Genomic DNA, 16,572 nt, shown 5'->3' on the forward strand with positions numbered 1-16,572 from the left:
AAATCTACCACCTGCTGTATTATTAAAGAACTGCTAAGCTATAAGTAACTAAAACCACTTCTACTATCAAAGATCCTGCCACAGTATGACAGTTCCCAGAAGCATTACAGAATCGTGATCTTGTTCTTATAGAAAAGATGGCTCCACAGATTTGTAAGGGGCTTTTCACCAAGCTCTCGGATTTTTCTTAACAAAACAATCTCAGGCGTGCTGTACCTGATCTATCTGTGCTACGGTCGACGGCGTTTTTCTCCTCTTAGACTTTTAAGATGTAAAAGCTGTACATCAAAGCTGGTGTAATAGAGCTTTGGAGAGATCGAGAACTTGTCAGCTGGAGACTTGGCTGAAACCTAGCATTTTATTTAGAAGGAAAAAAAAACTTTTGATCATTTTCATTCACCAGAGTACCGGCTTCAGTAATGAACGTGGCTGTGTAGCTTGTTCCACACTCCCACAACTCTTAGTGTACAGAAGTGCCTCTTGTCTTCAGCTTTAATGCACTTCCATGTAGTTACAGTACCACTTGGTTGCTCTGGTTTGTGGGTCACTGTTTAATAGGTGTTGAATAGGTCTGTATCTGATGCTGCGCATGTGTATCTGTTGACTTATGGATGCTCCCGAATGTTAGGTGAATTGCAAAACACTTTTCTTACCAACGTGTCCACTGAGGTTGTCCGTTTCCTGCGTTTCCTGGGAAGTTTCAGTGTTCAGTCTGTGAGGGTATGCCTACCGTGCTGTTATTCACAGTCCCATGGTGAATTTGTCATGCCACGTTCCCACATTTACTGTGATTTTGCTTTTACTTCTGCTGTGGTTAAATCCATAGGAAAACCACCTACCCACTGAGTGATATTGTGGCGCCATATCATGACGGATACGAGCAGCCATCTCGAAGGGATGTTTGCTTCAGCATGAGGGTTTAGTCAGTAAGTCAAGCAAATCTGTGAATTCTATTCTAAATAAGGGCAGCTGGCAGTGCAGCGGTTAGCATTGCTGCCTCGAAACGCTGAGATCCTGGGGCCGAAGCTGGGCCTGGGATGCCAGCTGTGTGGAGTTTGCATGTTCTCCCCATGCTTGAGTGGGGTTCTCCCCCCCCCCCCCCCAAGTGCTTCGGTTTTCTTCCCACAGACCAAAGACGTGCTGGGAGGTTGAGTGGCTTCTGGGAAAACTGGGCGCTCTGCGATGGATTGGCGTTTCTGTCCCGCGTCAGTAATTATTTATAGCGCAGGTACCTTGGCTCAGGGAAAAACTGCGTCTTATCATGAGGAACAAGGGAAGGTTTATTTCAATCCCGAAGAAGGCTCCACAGCCAAAACGTTTTCTTTTTCTTCCCCCCCTCTTTCAGCGCAGAATAAACCTTTACTTGTTCCTTGGCAGCCTACCCATGCTGCCGCAGCTCCCTACTTGTCTTATGAGGGCATCCCCAACGTTGTGAAGTGGTGGTTAAGTGTGTGCATCTGCCAGGAGCGGATCCTGAAGAATTCAACAGCAGTGCCCCGTCGTGTGAAGCAGGCTTTGCCAGTTATTCACGCCAGCCGGTTTTTCTTGTGGTCTACCGGCGGTTAGCCGGGTGAAAGCATGTTAAACCTCTTCGACAGCGTACAAGTAGCGAAACCGACGACACCACAGTTGAAATTTCAGAACTGCCTGGCATCCCTCTCCAGGGTAAACCTTATGGGCGGTATTTTGAAGGGCACAGAGTTTCAGAGCTCCCATCCCCCTTGAATAAGGAACCGTGCCTCTGGTGGGGAAAAATGCTGCCTCATCCATCACCCTGATCTTTGCTTGTCGTGGTCACTGTTTTAGTTTGGGGACCATCAGATTTCTCACAAGGTCATCGGCCTGTTGTAGAAACACCAGGTTGCTGGGAAGCTGACCTCTGGTTTATTTGAGCAGGGTCACGAGCACTTCCTCCTCCTCCTCCTCCTCTTCGAGGTCGCCTTTGCTCTGCTGTCACTTGACTTTGTGTCGCCCAGAACCTCTTTTTTTTTTTTTTCCCTGCTCTCGCATGTCTTCCAAATAACCGCGATCGCGCCACCGTGCCTCTCGGCAAAACCAGAGGCGCGTTTGGGATCTTGTCTTCGGCCCTGCAGCAAGAAACTTCCAGTTTTTCTTTCAGACCTCTGCTGAAGAGAAAAAGATGTCTATTTCGAGCAGACTTTTTTTTTTGCCCTGGCTGTTGGTCTGCGATGCAGGTGGACTGGCCATTAAAAGTGAATGAGGAACCTTTAAGTCGAGAGAGCCGCTGCTCGTCTCCGGGGTCTGATCTATATCAGCTCTGCCTGGGAAGAAGGCCGGGGCACTCAGCCCCTCTTAATGGAACATGACAGCTACACAGGGCCACTTTCGCCACAGAGCCCTGCCTGGCTGACTGAGTTGTCTGCGAGAGGAAACTTGTAGAGATTCACAAACCTGCTCCCCAGAAAAAGACCAAGAAAACCCATCTTCCCATTCCCAGGTGCTGAAGGGGGGGGGGATACAGAGGATTTGATTTGGGGGGGGAAAAGTACAGTTTATTACTTAAATAAACACTTTTATGGTACTGCTGTTGCTGTACTGTAGCATGGCACAGGTGAAACAGGAGAATATAGGAATTATGCTAAAAACATATTCAAGTAGCCAGCAGCTATATCACCCTGTAGCTCTAAACTGGCTACCCACTGAAGTTCAGCGGGTGTGAGCCTGATCAGTACCTGGATGGGAGACTCCTGGGAAGCTATGGTTGCTGCTGGAAGAGGTGTTAGTGGGACCAGTGGGGGTCCTAATGCCCTGGTATAGTGGCAGGGACACGATATTGTAGTGGGCGCCATCTTTCGGATGAGATGTTAAACTGAGGTCCTAACTCTCAGGGGTCATTAAAGATCCCTGGGCGTTTATTGAGAAGAGTGGGGAGTTATCCCAGTGTCGGGGCCAAATTTCCCCCCTCGGCCTTTACCATGACCTCCAAATTGTCCCCATGGGCTTGCACTGGCCCTGCGATGGACTGGCGTCCTGTCCAGGGCGTACCCTGCCTTGCGCTCGCTGTTTGCTGGGTAGCCTCCGGCTTCCCGCGACACTGTACGGTATAGAGCGGTTTGGTAAATGACATGACGTATATCTGAGTAGCAGGGGTTGTGATAAAGCCTGCAGCAGAAGAGGTCAGATGTGGGAGTTCATGGAGTAGGTGTTGTGAAACGTTGAGAGAACTGGGGTGGCTGTTCCTTGCTCAACTTACTGAAGGCGATGCTCTCCTTTTGCAAAGCGTTTTCTTCACACTGACCGACGACGCCTGCCACTGGAAATTCTCAGCCCTGCTTAGGCAGATGTATATTTTTGTTCTCTGACCCTCCCTCTGGTCGAAGGCTCTGCTTCTTGAACCACATGCTCTGCTGAATTTCCATTCTACTGCTCATACCTGCAATTTGGTGTCGGAAGATGTTAGATCTGTGTTAGTATGGTTCTTCCCACGGTTGATACCCCCCGGCTCGCCTGACCCCTCCGTGGTGGCACAGAAATGACACGGTCTCGCCAGCGCGTCTGACCGCCGTTTCTGGCCAGTCTAAAATAACGATGGAGGGTTTGTAACAAATTTGGACGAAGCAGCAAAGGAACACCAGCTCGATATCTTATGCATTGCCTGTGAATGCTGAAGTCGATGTCTAATCCTAGCCCTCACCCAGATGTGATCAATTCTGGAGGGGGCTACATGTTACACTCGGGTGTTATTGGAATGGATCATTCATTTGTAGCCCTTATTTTAAGAGACCATGGTTTTCCTCCATTGTCTGGACTAACCCAAGCATCACTGTGCATCTAAAAAGCTGCACCAAGCACATTTATGCTTGCTTTCTGGGCTTCTGGATGGCAGTGGTTCAGTGGGAGAATGAGATCAGAAAGCCGAGTCATTGCCCTGTGTTGCACTTAAGACAAGATGAATAAAATATGTGCTTTTCCCAGTAAATTCAATTTCCCCTCTCTTGTGTTTTTTTTTTTTATCCTCCCATCTGAGAGAAAGATGTGCTTGCGGAGGTTTTTTTTTTTCTCCAGAGGAATAATGGAAAAGGCGTGTTACACATCTCGAACCGGGCTTTTTTCCCTTCGTTGGTTTCTGCGACTGTTCCCTTTATTTGATGGGTTTTGTGCACTTTTATGGCCCTGCGTCCTGGAGTTTGGAGAACGTGCGACGCGCCATTAACAGTTTTGGTTTTGAACTGGTTGTACTCTAAATTAATCTCGCGAGGCAACGAGTTAACAGCGGCGGATGTTCCACGTGGGACATGTGAAGATTGGATTGACATCTGTGCATTTATTATCTCGTTGCTGGATATGAATAGGATTTAAAAATGGTGTAAATAAATTAGGAGAAAAACTGCAAAACCTGTTTTCGAACATTACCGCTTTGACAGAACCCAATCTGGAAAAGCTAAAATAAGAATTTCTGTTTTGAGAATTGAGGTCCTATTTGGCTTTTTGCTTCCAAACACGAGAAAGGTGAAGGAGCGAGACTGGAACTCCAAGGGTTAATGGTACCTTGACGTATTTTTTTTTTCTCCCCCAGAATCCTTCACAGCCGACCACAAGCCCTTGATGGGCGAGGCTCCGGAGGTCAGAGGGTTCTTCCTGGGCTGCGGTTTCAACAGTGCAGGTAAGAATCAGAAGACTGATTCTGAGAAATATTTTAAAAGGAGGCTGCTTTTCTACTATCTGCTTCCCAGACAACTCGGATTAACTTTTAAACCTGTACTTACCAGCTTCACCCAGTGACACAATTTATATACAACATGGAGCACACAAACCAGATCCATTATTCAAGAATAATGCCAGTTATTTGACCTGGAAAATGCCAAAGGAGATGGTTTTCTTTGAAGCCCCCTAGTGGCAGGCTCATGGAAATGACGACAGTCCTTCTATGGGACTGGTACCCTAGCAGCCATCAACAAGTGAGACAAAGAGAGATGTTGGGGAAGGGGCAAATTATGTGAAATATGTTCACAGATATACAAATTTGTGAATGAGTTGGAAAGGGCAGGATACTGATGCAATGAGGAAAATTAAGAAACGGTTACAGCAATCAAGCCAAGAGATGATAAAATGCTATTTACGACAGACGGTGCTTGAGGACAGCTCTAAGCATCATCAAAGACCCCACACACCCCAGCTACAGACTGTATGACCTCTACCATCTGGAAAATGGTACCGGAGCATTCTGGCCCGGACTACCAGACTCAGAGACAGTTTTTACCCCCGTGCTGTCAAACTATTAAACTCCCAGCCTCTCTCTCCTATGATCTGAACCTCACAGTGCCTTCTTTCTTACCAACAACTCAAACACATTGAAATCTACCTCTACCCTACATGTCAAAAAGCCCAATCCCCATAATTTTCTATCCTTTATTTAATTCTGTTGATGCATGTTTTTGCACATCTTTTGTTATTTTTGCACATTGCCTGTTGTCTCTGTCTTTCTTTTATGATACAATTGTATTGTTGTTTTTTTGTACTACTTATCGTCTGAGAGCTAGCTAAATAGCATTTCGTTATACCATATACCTGTATAGGAGTATAATGACAATAAACTTGAACTTGAAGAGCTTAACCCAGTGTAGTCTTGCACTTTTTCATAACCCTTTAATTAGTAGAGTCCCAGGAGAATACTGTTGCTTTCATGGCTCTTGAGATAAGAGTCCAGTGAGCCCTAGGATCAGTTAGGGACCCTATTGTACCCAAGCACAAATGACAGAGCGTTCTGGGCTCTGGATTGCCAGAAACAGTCCCACAAGGCTTTGGAACAAAAGGCTCATTAGCAAACTGTAAAAACACTGCCTTGGAATGCAGATCGCTGGAGCATGTTGGATGATTGAGACGTGCAGAGAACCGATGCAGAAGTGGCGCTTTGCTGTTGCTGAAGACCTTGCCTTCGGTATTTTCACTCTCTTTGGGGGGGAAATGTCAAAGATCCGTTATACGAGTTGGGAGATCACCATAACGATGCACTTGGAAGAATTATGTTTTTCAGCCCTGATTTCGACACTTTTAAGTACTTAGTATTAATGTCTGCGCTTGACAAGCTTCGCCATTAAAAGGCATTTAATGAATTTTGCATTTTATTTCTTTCTGGTTCAGAGGTTGAAACGCTGACTTCTTGGTTATCCTTGAAGCCTGAATCTGTGAAGCCTCTTAGATTAACTGTTACATGACACGTGTGATCCTATAAATGTTTAAATGGCAGATATGAGTGATATTGTGCGCCGGAAATGGACTCAGAATCTTTTCTCTAATAGGGGTTGGTCCCTCTCTGAGTAGAGAAAGTACTTTGAGAGAGAGCTTTTTAACCTCGCCCTGAGGAAAACATAGTTTAGAACTAGATTTTATGAAATGACATATTTTCTTAGAGATTCTCATAATGTAGAAGGTTGCAAATTAAAGAAATTTGTAAAAAGTAAGAATTTGTGACAAAAAGGTACAGTAAACACAGTTCTGATTCTATCAAGCAGAATCATTTTTGGAGCACAAGGCTATAAATCTGAGTGGAATCTTTAAATTCTGGACTTTCCCAAGGACAGTCTAAACGGGAGAATGTGTAGCTCTGCAGAACTCTTCACGAGCACCGGAGACACTCGGACTTTCACAGTGAAGGATCTTGCTTTTATTCTTGTTGGCGCCACATCGCACAGCTCTTGCACGAGGGAAAGTATTCCCAGATTTTCCTTTAAGTCCATATGAACTCTGTTCTTATGAACAAACGCCTTGTACTCTTACACAGCCCCCTCCCCGTGTTCTTGAACCAGCTTGTAAGTAGCATTTGAAACCGAGAACAAAAAGCACTTATTTGCACAAAGGGTGGTGGGGGTGTGGAACAAGCTGCCTAGCCATGCCGTTGAAGCCAGTCCCCTGGCTGCTTCTTTGATTGAAACAGCTGGATGAGATCTATGGATCAGTTAGCTCTTTAACCAGATGGACTGAGCGGTGCCCTTATAAGATCACTTTATTGACCATACAATTTCTTGTATTAGGAATTTGTCTGTGGACTTACATGCGCTGTCCACTCCTGTTGTAATTGTCCTGTACTTGAAGATCTCTAGAACTCATCAGACTCTTGCTGCAGCTTCTGAGCAGGAGCTCAGACCTGCAGCTGTGTCTGTTGCTCTTGGAGCTGAGGATATTTAAGCTAGGTTATTGTGCTCATTTTAATAGCATAGTTTTGATGCAAGCTCGTCCAATCCTGCAGGGTTTCATTCCAGCTTGGCTCTTAATGACCTCCATCAGCTCCTTACTGTCTTAACTGGACCAGTTGAACAGCTTTTCCCAGCTCTCCATGTGCTGCTGCTTCCAGAGACTTGGAGAACCTGCAGAAACGCTGGCCCTCCAGGACCCGGACTGGACACCCCTGCTCTGAAGGTTACTCTTGGCAGGAAATTGCCTACTAGTGTGAATTTGTCGTCGGCTCATTCCAAACGCCGAGGCACAGGAGTGGAGCTGCTTTTCCGGCCTGAATTCTGCATTTTTTGTCTTTGCCTTCATCCCGAAAACAGTTCAGTTCCGGCCAAGCGTGCAGCCGAAGTGATGCACCGGACACGGCCAGCAGATTTGTAGCTGGAGGAGAGCAGGCTGTGTGTGGGGAGAGGGTCACTGAGACAGAATGACAGCGCAGGGGAGGGAAACAGCTCACTGCACTCGTCTCTCTCTCTCACACACACACACACACACACACACCAGGGGGACAGCCGCACATCAATGATGAGCAATACAGCAAAGGCTTCTGCCGAGTCTGAATATTCAAGAGAGTTTGTGTCTATTTTCAGCTACCCGCAGCTGTGTCGCAGCCTGTCTGTCTCCCTTTGCAGTTGGATATTTTTTGTTTTAAGAAAAGTTGAAGCAAAACTGCCCCCCCTTCCCCCCATCACCATCACCCCCTCATTTCTGTGGTGCTAAAAATGTCTGTCCAGAGTGGCTTGAATCGGACACTGCCGTCACTAGCGACTGCTTGAAAACCTGTCCCTCCTCGTCGTCTGGTGTGGAGATCCATGTAGAGAAAAATAAAAAGGTGTTCAATTAGAGCTGGTACTTTCATTTTTAGTGCAGTTTAGGCTCTAAGGATAACGGGGCGAGTCATATGGTATGGTTTTGGATTGTGTTTCGTTAAGGGGGTAGGGTTTCGGTTCCTTTTGTGAAACCAAGACTTACCAGTTCCAGTACATCCCTCCCTCCACCCTTTCCGATCCTTAATTTTCAGTCAGCTCAGTTTTACTGCTATGACTCCTACCCAACTCCAACTCCTGCCACAGGCTCTGGAGGTGGGTAGGAGGGGGCAGCCGCCTTTTCTGGACGTGTGCGGCATCTCCGCTGCCACTCTCGTAAAAGAGCAGGACAAAAAACAAACGCGTTCATCTGTCATCCAGCTTCCACCCCCTCCTCCTGCTGCCCACTCACCCCCCCCCCCCCCCCCCGTATCTCATTCCCTGTAGCGGAATTACTCATCCTAATCCCAGATCTGCCGTTCTGCATAGGCCGCCTTGAAATCGCCATGCTTTCGGACAGCCCCCGATAGCGGAGAGGCGTTGATCTGTCTGCCAGGAGCCTAAAACAGTTCCCAAAGCTCTGGAGTCTCTAGAACTCCGACTTTGGTCACACTTATAACATCCAACACAAATAATAGCTGCCTGTTTCTAAACAACCTGTACAGTATCGCCAAAATATCTGCCCTGTCCGTGGATTTTCAGTGGGTGTCAGTTTGGTTGTAACCCTAATCTGCACGCTAATTTTAAAGGTTTGTAGCTGGCGGCCGAATTTGCTTCTAAAATAGATCTGGTATTTATACAGTATGGTTAATATATCCCTGGTGCAATGTTTAAGGCTACCGAAGTGCAAGAAAGCAGACTGAAGTGATAGTGGGACCCTTCAATTTTAATTAGTCAAGAAAATTTATATAACCTCCGACGTTTTAATGAGCCTCTCCCCCCTGAATTATTGCAAAGCTATAAATACATTTCTGAAAGGCCCACACTGCTCATGGCAAACTCAAGTGGGATGTGGCTGCGTTTTATTGTGCGTTTTGTTTCACTTAGTGAACTTGTCCTCATCTCTCCCTGTCTAATTATTCATTTCCTGCGGTGCCATAAGACATATTACTCGAAATGTCTTTCTCTCGCTTCAGTGGGCTCGGTTCCTGGGCATCTGTCAGTCTGCCCTTACAGACCTTTTGAAACATCTCAGGGCGAATTTGGTCTCCGTCTGAGAGGAGCAGAGGCGTTCTGCACCGGCCAGAAGGAGATGCGTGGAGATAAAGGGGGACTGAAAACGGGAAGCACTCGGTCAACCAAAATTTGGCAAAGTGTCTGGAAACGCACGTTTGCAGACCGGCTTCACCTGCCCTGTAACCTTTTTTCACATTGCTGTTGCCGTTCCTGGTGCGACTCATGTTGTGCCTAATTTTGTCATTTTGCAGTGCAGAGTGTTTATCAATGAGGAAGAAGCTCTCCAGTACTATTTTACTGCTCGGAGTCTTTGCTTTGTGGCTTGGTTGTGTACTTATATGCATACAAAGATGGCCTCTATTGGTACGTTGAAAAGTCATTGTTCATCCTTAGTCTTACACATGGGAATATAATTCTGCTTAAAGCAGCTGGTAGTGTAACATTGTGTGTAGCATGCAAGAGCAGAATGGTTCATTGTTTCAAAGATAGGGGGTACTGATGACAGCTGAATTAGAAGCAGAAATAGAAATATATTTTGTTAATATTTTTGAGGTGTAAACTGCCTGGTTTGATTAGACCTTTTGGAATTATTATTAGACCCACTGTCTACGGTGGCTTCAGCAAGCAGCGCTTCTGGAAGTAATTTTCACAGTTCTAAAGAGAGGAGGTGTCTGGGGGACATAATGTAATCTCGCACCACCATGTTTGTTCATGGCACGAATCTGGCTGCTTGTGTCCTCTGTGCACGTCCTACAGTAAGGTGTGAAGAATGCGGTTTTCTACACCTGTTATTTCTGGAATAGTTACTTGACTCTGAGACTAAAAGGCTAGGCAAAACCCCCCAGTCTCTGAATATGCTTAGACTTTTAGAAAATCAGAAATACAGATCATCAGATTTCTTGTTCAAGGTTTTTAGGTGGTCACCCAATTCAAACACCTGCGTTTGTGAGTTAATTCTCTCATTATTTCACAGATACTCATTGCCCAACGGATATTTTCCCGTTTCATTTCACATGCAATGCAGGCTTCCAGAAACCAAGCCTAATTCACTTCAATCGTCATGCAAGCAACGCAGCAGAAACACTCCCAACACATTTGCTCCTGAAAGGAAGCTGTATAGTACAGTATGTATGGTTTAATTTGCACAAGAAATGAAACACATCTGTCTCATTGGCTGTTGATTAGGGTTTTGAAGGCAGGTCGAGCATTCTGTTATAAAGAACGGAAAGCTCTTTTTTTTATTATTGATGAAACGAAAAAAACACAAGAAATAATAAGTTTGAATTGGGCAATGGCATTAGAAGATTTTAATTGGCAGTGGATTTGATAGTCAATTGATGGAAATAGGTCATAGGTCACTGTCAATCCTGAAATGTGAAAATTCATTTAAAGTTCAATTAAAAAAATATAGGTAGATAACACTGCCAGCTACCTCTGGCTTTTTGTTTTCCTTGGTGAAAAAGTGTTCTTGATAACTATTCCTAAAAATAGGAGTACTAGTAATCTAAAAGTGTCGTTTTTTAATTTAACATTCAATTTTAAGTTAGGTGCAGTTTCTTTTGGAAGGAATGGCAAAAAGCACAGACAATACTGTGCTGGCGATGTTATTATGAAGTGGGGAAAAATTGTTTTAAATGACACGCGTTCATTGGTGGTATTGTGGATAGGATTGCTTTCACTGGTCCAGGGACCGACACCATCCTTGTGTGCCTGTCTGTGTGGAGCATGCATGTTTACCTTGTGTTGGCATGGAGATTCTACTTGTTAGGTTTCATTAGCTTATTTCAATTATTCCTCCCAGGATCTGATCCCTGATCCCCATGAGCAAGGCAGCTGGAGACCTCGATCTTAGTGCCTGAAATCGGCTGGTTAAACAGATGTATTGGTCACTGCATAATAAAAATAGTGATCTATGTATACTGGATACTGCATTATTGTGAAACTCTGGCCATCTTGGACTAGTGGGTTGTCTTGCATGTTTCTTTCAAAAAAGTTTGAGTTCCTCAGTTGGTTTTCTTATGTGTTTTATCTTCCCTAACTCTGTGCCCCGAGGTACCCTGTAATGCCTATTCTTTAGTGTGTCCCCTGGAGATAAGGAAATTTCTCTCCTTATTGCAAGACATTTCTGTCACAAGCTGGTTGCACAAACACCCTGAGCCCTTGTCTTTACCAGAGCTTGTTTCTCAAGACCCTGGTCGCACTCTCACCTTGACTCCTTTCTCTTCTTTCGAGTTTGTTGGCAGAAAGCTTTGCTTCTGCATGTCTCTCTCCTCTGCCCGTTAAACTCTCACCTTCCGTCCCAGAGAGCTGTGATTGACACCAGCTTTTTCACCAAAGCAGAAGGTTTCCCTGACAGCCAGGTCAACACTGGTCTTAATTAGTCAGATGGACAACCTCGTTTCTCAGTTTTCTCCCTTGTTTATTCCTCATAATGCAGGTATTCCATTTTGTATTTGCCACTTTGTGTTGATGGGATTTCCTCTGTGATATTATTATTATTATTTTATTATTAATAATAATAATAATAATAATTCCTTACACTTATATGGCACCTTTCTGGGCACTCCACTCAAAGAATCCCACTATCGCCACCAATGTGCAGCCCCACCTGGGTGATGTGACGGCAGCCAGAGTGCGCCAGTACACTCCCCACACACCAGCTCTCAGTGGGGAGGAGAACAGAGTGATGGAGCCAGTTCAGAGATGGGGGTTATTAGGAGGCCATGATTGATAAAGCCCAATGGGAAATTTAGCCAGGACGCTGGGGGTAACACTCCTACTCTTTTCGAGAAACGCCCTGGGATTTTTAATGACCACAGAGAGTCAGGACCTCGGTTTAACATCTCATCCGAAGGATGCATATAAGATGCCATACTGTGTCATTAGGACCCACACAGATCGCAGGGTGAGCGCCCCATAGTGGCCCCCTAATACCACTTCCAGCAGCAATCTTCGCTTTCCCAGGAGGTCTCCCATCCAGGTACTGGCCAGGCTCACACCTGCTGAACTCCAGTGGGGCTGCCAGCGGTGAGCTGCAGGGTGATATGGCTGCTGGCGAACGTAATCCTCACAAAGTGACTTGGAAAGGTCTTGAGGTTAGGATGGAGTGCGAGAGTGTGGAGCAAGGTGTTGAGGTCGGACTGACCGACAGTCCTGTCTCTTCCCCTCAGGCATGATGCTCGGAGGCGGCTGTGGGAAGGAGCTGGCTCACTGGATCATTCACGGCAGGCCGGAGAAGGACATGTACGGATATGACATCAGGTACTGCAGTTTTCCACACGGAGAGTCTTGGAACGAGTCGGGATATAACGCGAATGAGCAGCCTGAGAGCGTGCAGTGCCATTAAGCTCATGCACTTCCATGCCTTAAAGAACCAATAGGGAGCTGCGTCCGCATGCGAAGGCAGCAAATGAGCAAGTCAAGGTTTATTCCCCTGCTGAAAAGAGAAGAAAAGAAACAGAACGTTTCGGCTGTGGAGCCTTCTTCAGGTGTCAAGCTGACGAAGGTTTTGAAGGCTTACTTGTTCCTTTGAAGAACTAGTTAGCTAGCATTTCGGATTTGTTGCTCTAAAGGACACATTTTCTGCATTTTTTTTGCCAGGTGGATATATCTTCCCAACAGCGATTTGTAGTTTGTCGATAATTATATTGTCTATGTGGCCGATCCTGACAGTTTTGTATTTGACAGGCTTATGGCAAAAGTCCACTTACACGTAAAGGCTCAACAAAATGAATTTGAAATTGCTGCAATACACACTATTAAATAATAGTCTTACCTTCTATAGCATTGTCATACACTAATTTCCTTTACCTTATAGCAATAATAGCATAACCTGTGAAAGGGAATTTGAATTCTTGCTGTTGACCGCTTTCTGAGTGATTTACCAATCGGCTTTCAACCTCGTGAGCCAACCATTTCCTCCGCTGGAAATCGCATTGGTATGATATAACTGTATCGGAAGGGAAAATCGGGGTCGCTCGGCAAAATGATCGATTGCTGAAGGAGGACATGTCTACAGCAAAGATGTTCAATAGCGCCCCCTGCAGGGGCAGTTGAGATAAATAAGCTGCTGATTTAAAGTGATGCTTGGGGTGGGGAGGGGTGTAAGACTGTGGTTTCTATAACCTGCTCATTGGATCACGGGGACAGTGGCTCAGTCTGAACGTTGATCTATTAGCTAAGTGTTGCCATTAATAGTTAATTAATTGTTATAATTAATTAATTATTCAGGTGGGCAGCTGCATCAGCATGCATAGGCTGCAAAGGAACAAGTAATAGGTTTATTCTGTGCTGAAAATTCCATGCTCCACGGCCGAAACGTTGTGTTCTCTTTCTTCTTTTTTTTTCCAGCATGGAATAAACCTATTACTTGTTCCATTAATTAATTATGCCATTAATAGGTTGTTTTTAACAGTAATAAGGAAACTGATTAGATTTGCTGCTGCTTTTAAATTTGAAATTTTTCCAACCTGTTCTCTGTTCAGGGGAGCTCAGATTTTACAAAAACCTAATAAGGTGTTTGAAGTATGTGGCTTTGGCGGTCTGAACTCCTCCACCTCCTAGCCCTGTGCTTGTCTATAGTGTCTTCTGTAGGTAGTCATTGTTTTTCCTGTCTTTGCCGGTACGATCTGTAGCTGATTTATATTAATCACCAGTGCTTTACAACACCCACTTAGCTGTTACCCAGCTAGCGGTGTGCGAGATGCTAAACTGGGTTTCTAAAGATAAACCATAAGTGGAATGAGCCAAATATAAGCTTATGTAACTTTCAAATGTTATATAATGATTTTTTTTCTTTCTTGTTACCTTTTAAATGCTGACTGCCAGCGGGCATGTCTTATGGGGCGTCGGTATCGACTGACTGAACAGCCCCTTTTGACAACAGAATTCCTTCTGCCATGAAGCCTCAAGTTAAATGACAGGCAGGTTCAGAAAACAACAAAGCTTGCTTTATATCCTGCTGGCAGCTGTATCACCCTGCAGCTCACAACTGACTGGAGCTCAGCAGGCATGAGCCTGGTCAGTACCTGGATGGGAGACCACCTGGGAAAGCTAAGGCTGCTTCTGGAAGAAGTGTAAGTGGGGCCAGAAGGGGCGCTCACCCTGCGGTGTATGTGGGTCCTAATGCCCCAGTACAGTGACGGGGACACTATACTGTAAAAAGGCGCCATCCTTCAGATGAGATGTAAAACTGAGACCCTGACTCTCTGTGGTCATTAAAAATCCCAGGACGTTTCTCGAAAAGAGTAGGGGTGTAACCCTGCGTCCTGGCATTCCTATTAGCCTTTACCAATCATGGCCTCCTAATAATCCCCATCTCTGAACTGGCTTCATTACTCTGCTCTCCTCCCCACTGAGAGCTGGTGTGTGGGGAGTGTACTGGTGTACTATGGCTGCCGTCGCATCATCCAGGTGGGGCTGCACATTGGTGTTGGTAGTGGGATTCCCCATGACCTGTAAAGCGCTTTGAGTGGAGTGTCCAGAAAAGTGCTATAAAGGTGTAAGTAACTAATTAAAATCCTGGATTGTGAAGAGATGGGTTTAGGCTGTAAATGGCTTGATGAGGTGATAAAAATGCCTCGCTCCAAGGAGTTAGTTCAATTAGGGCCCTCCTGTCCTGACCCTGTGGGGCCATAGTCCAGCAGGGTTTACCTGTGATAAAGCAGGCAGGTGTGCTCAATGCTGTGGGCAAAGTTGCTCCCGTTCCTGAGATGGGGGAATAAGGAGGTGGGCTGTCCGTTTTGATTCCATTGTGGGGACCAGACGGGTAGGGGCAATTAAGAGTCAGTGTGCCCTGTCTTCCAGGCTCTTAGGAAGGTAGGTGGAAGCTGGCATGCCAAGAGGAAAGCCATGCAACCAGGGAGGCCAGTGAGACACCACACAGACACCCAGGCCAGGAAGTGAACCAGGAACCCTGGAGCTGGAGGACAACAGTACTAACCACCTCACTCATACTCCATGTCATCCCTAAAAAGGTCTCTTAAAAATAATAATTAATCATTCCTCCTAATTATGTACTAGTACTATCTCTAAGGACCCTAATCCACTTTGTTTTGGAAGGGACCATTTTTGGGACAGAGAGGTGGCACTGTGGCTAAGGATCTGCGCCTGTGGCTGGAAGGTTGCAGGTTCAAATCCCGCGGCCGGTAGAGGAATCCTACTCCGTTGGGCCCCTGAGCAAGGCCCTTCACCCCAACTGCTCCAGGGGTGCCATATAAATGGCTGACCCTGCGCTCTGACCCCAAGCTTCTCTGCATGTCTGTGTCTCAAGGAGAGCAAGCTGGGGTCTGCGAAAAGACAAATTCGTAATGCAAGAAATTGTATATGGCCAATAACGTGATCTTAATCTTAAACTTTTAAGGCATACCAGTCATTGGCAAAACCTTAAGCTCGGGGTGGACACCCCTGATTTCGACCAATAAGATTTATAAGGCACCTATTCAGAAAGCAAGGAGTGAAATTCCCTGCTCTCTTATTTTTTGTTTGCGAAAAGTGTGCAGATAAATACTCCCGAGCTCATGAGAGCAGGCAGTAGCTGAGAGGCAGGACGTAGGTGGAATAATATCTTCACGTTACAGGAGGTGGGAGACTGTGATGGGCCTCCTGTCACCGTCTCAAGACACGGCAGCTCAGATCGACAGCGTCTGCCTTTGCTATCTGTTCCCCGCATGTTGTGCACAGAATTAGCCAGGAGGTATTTTGCAAGCTGCTGCTTTTTTTTTTTTTTTTTTTTTTCCAGTGGTATAGAATCTGCCGGGCTATTTCTGTCTGCAAGTGTGTGGAAGTGAAGGAAGAAAAAAAAAGCATGTTATCTCCTTGAAATAAGGACCTTGAATGAGTGTGGTGAACTGGAAAGAAAGAGGAGGAGGAAAAAAAAGCAGTCAAGGACATGATGAGCAAGAGGTTGTGTGCGACAGGGGGACTCTGTCTGACATCCTGGAGAAACACACAGACGAGCTGTATCTTATCCCTTGTTACATGGATGGCTCACAGACCGGCTTCATGAAATTTCTGTTCCCTCGTGGTTTTGTGACAGTAAGGGCCAGTTCGGAGATGTTAACTTTGAAACATTCGCTCCCCCCTTTCCGATCTGTCCTCTGTATAGTGAGGGGTTGAAATTATGCTAGTATGTAATGAGGATTTTGGTGGATGTAGCTCTGACAGTCTATCCTCCAACTCGGAGCACAATACACGTCTATATTGGCTTCAGTAAAAAGTCGTATTTTTTTTTCCCCCAAGTGACATTTTTCACCGGCACAGAATCTGCCGTGCTATTTCGGTCTCCATGTGTGGTTTCCAAAACTCTTCGAGAGGAGGGGAAAAAAAAATCTCGGTCAAGGTGCTGTTCCCTGGCAGTTTTGTGACAGCCTGGGCCAATTTCATAAAGCACTTTGTCATG

General features: G+C 45.6%; 1 protein-coding gene across 8 annotated transcripts in view; it reads left to right on the forward strand.

Annotated features, from left to right (window-relative positions):
* The window catches only part of sardh (sarcosine dehydrogenase), a 242,425-nt gene that overhangs the window by 27,260 nt on the left and 198,593 nt on the right, over positions 1–16,572 (forward strand). For all 8 annotated transcript variants that reach the window (XM_088904570.1, XM_088904567.1, XM_088904569.1 and 5 more), the window contains exons 9-10: positions 4,538–4,624; positions 12,344–12,434. In XM_088904570.1, coding sequence (XP_088760696.1) covers positions 4,538–4,624; positions 12,344–12,434 — 178 coding nt within the window. The remainder of the gene's footprint in view (positions 1–4,537; positions 4,625–12,343; positions 12,435–16,572) is intronic.

The sequence above is a fragment of the Atractosteus spatula genome, chromosome 23 (assembly GCF_055471065.1).
Source record: "Atractosteus spatula isolate fAtrSpa1 chromosome 23, fAtrSpa1.hap1, whole genome shotgun sequence".
Classification (NCBI taxonomy): domain Eukaryota; kingdom Metazoa; phylum Chordata; class Actinopteri; order Semionotiformes; family Lepisosteidae; genus Atractosteus; species Atractosteus spatula.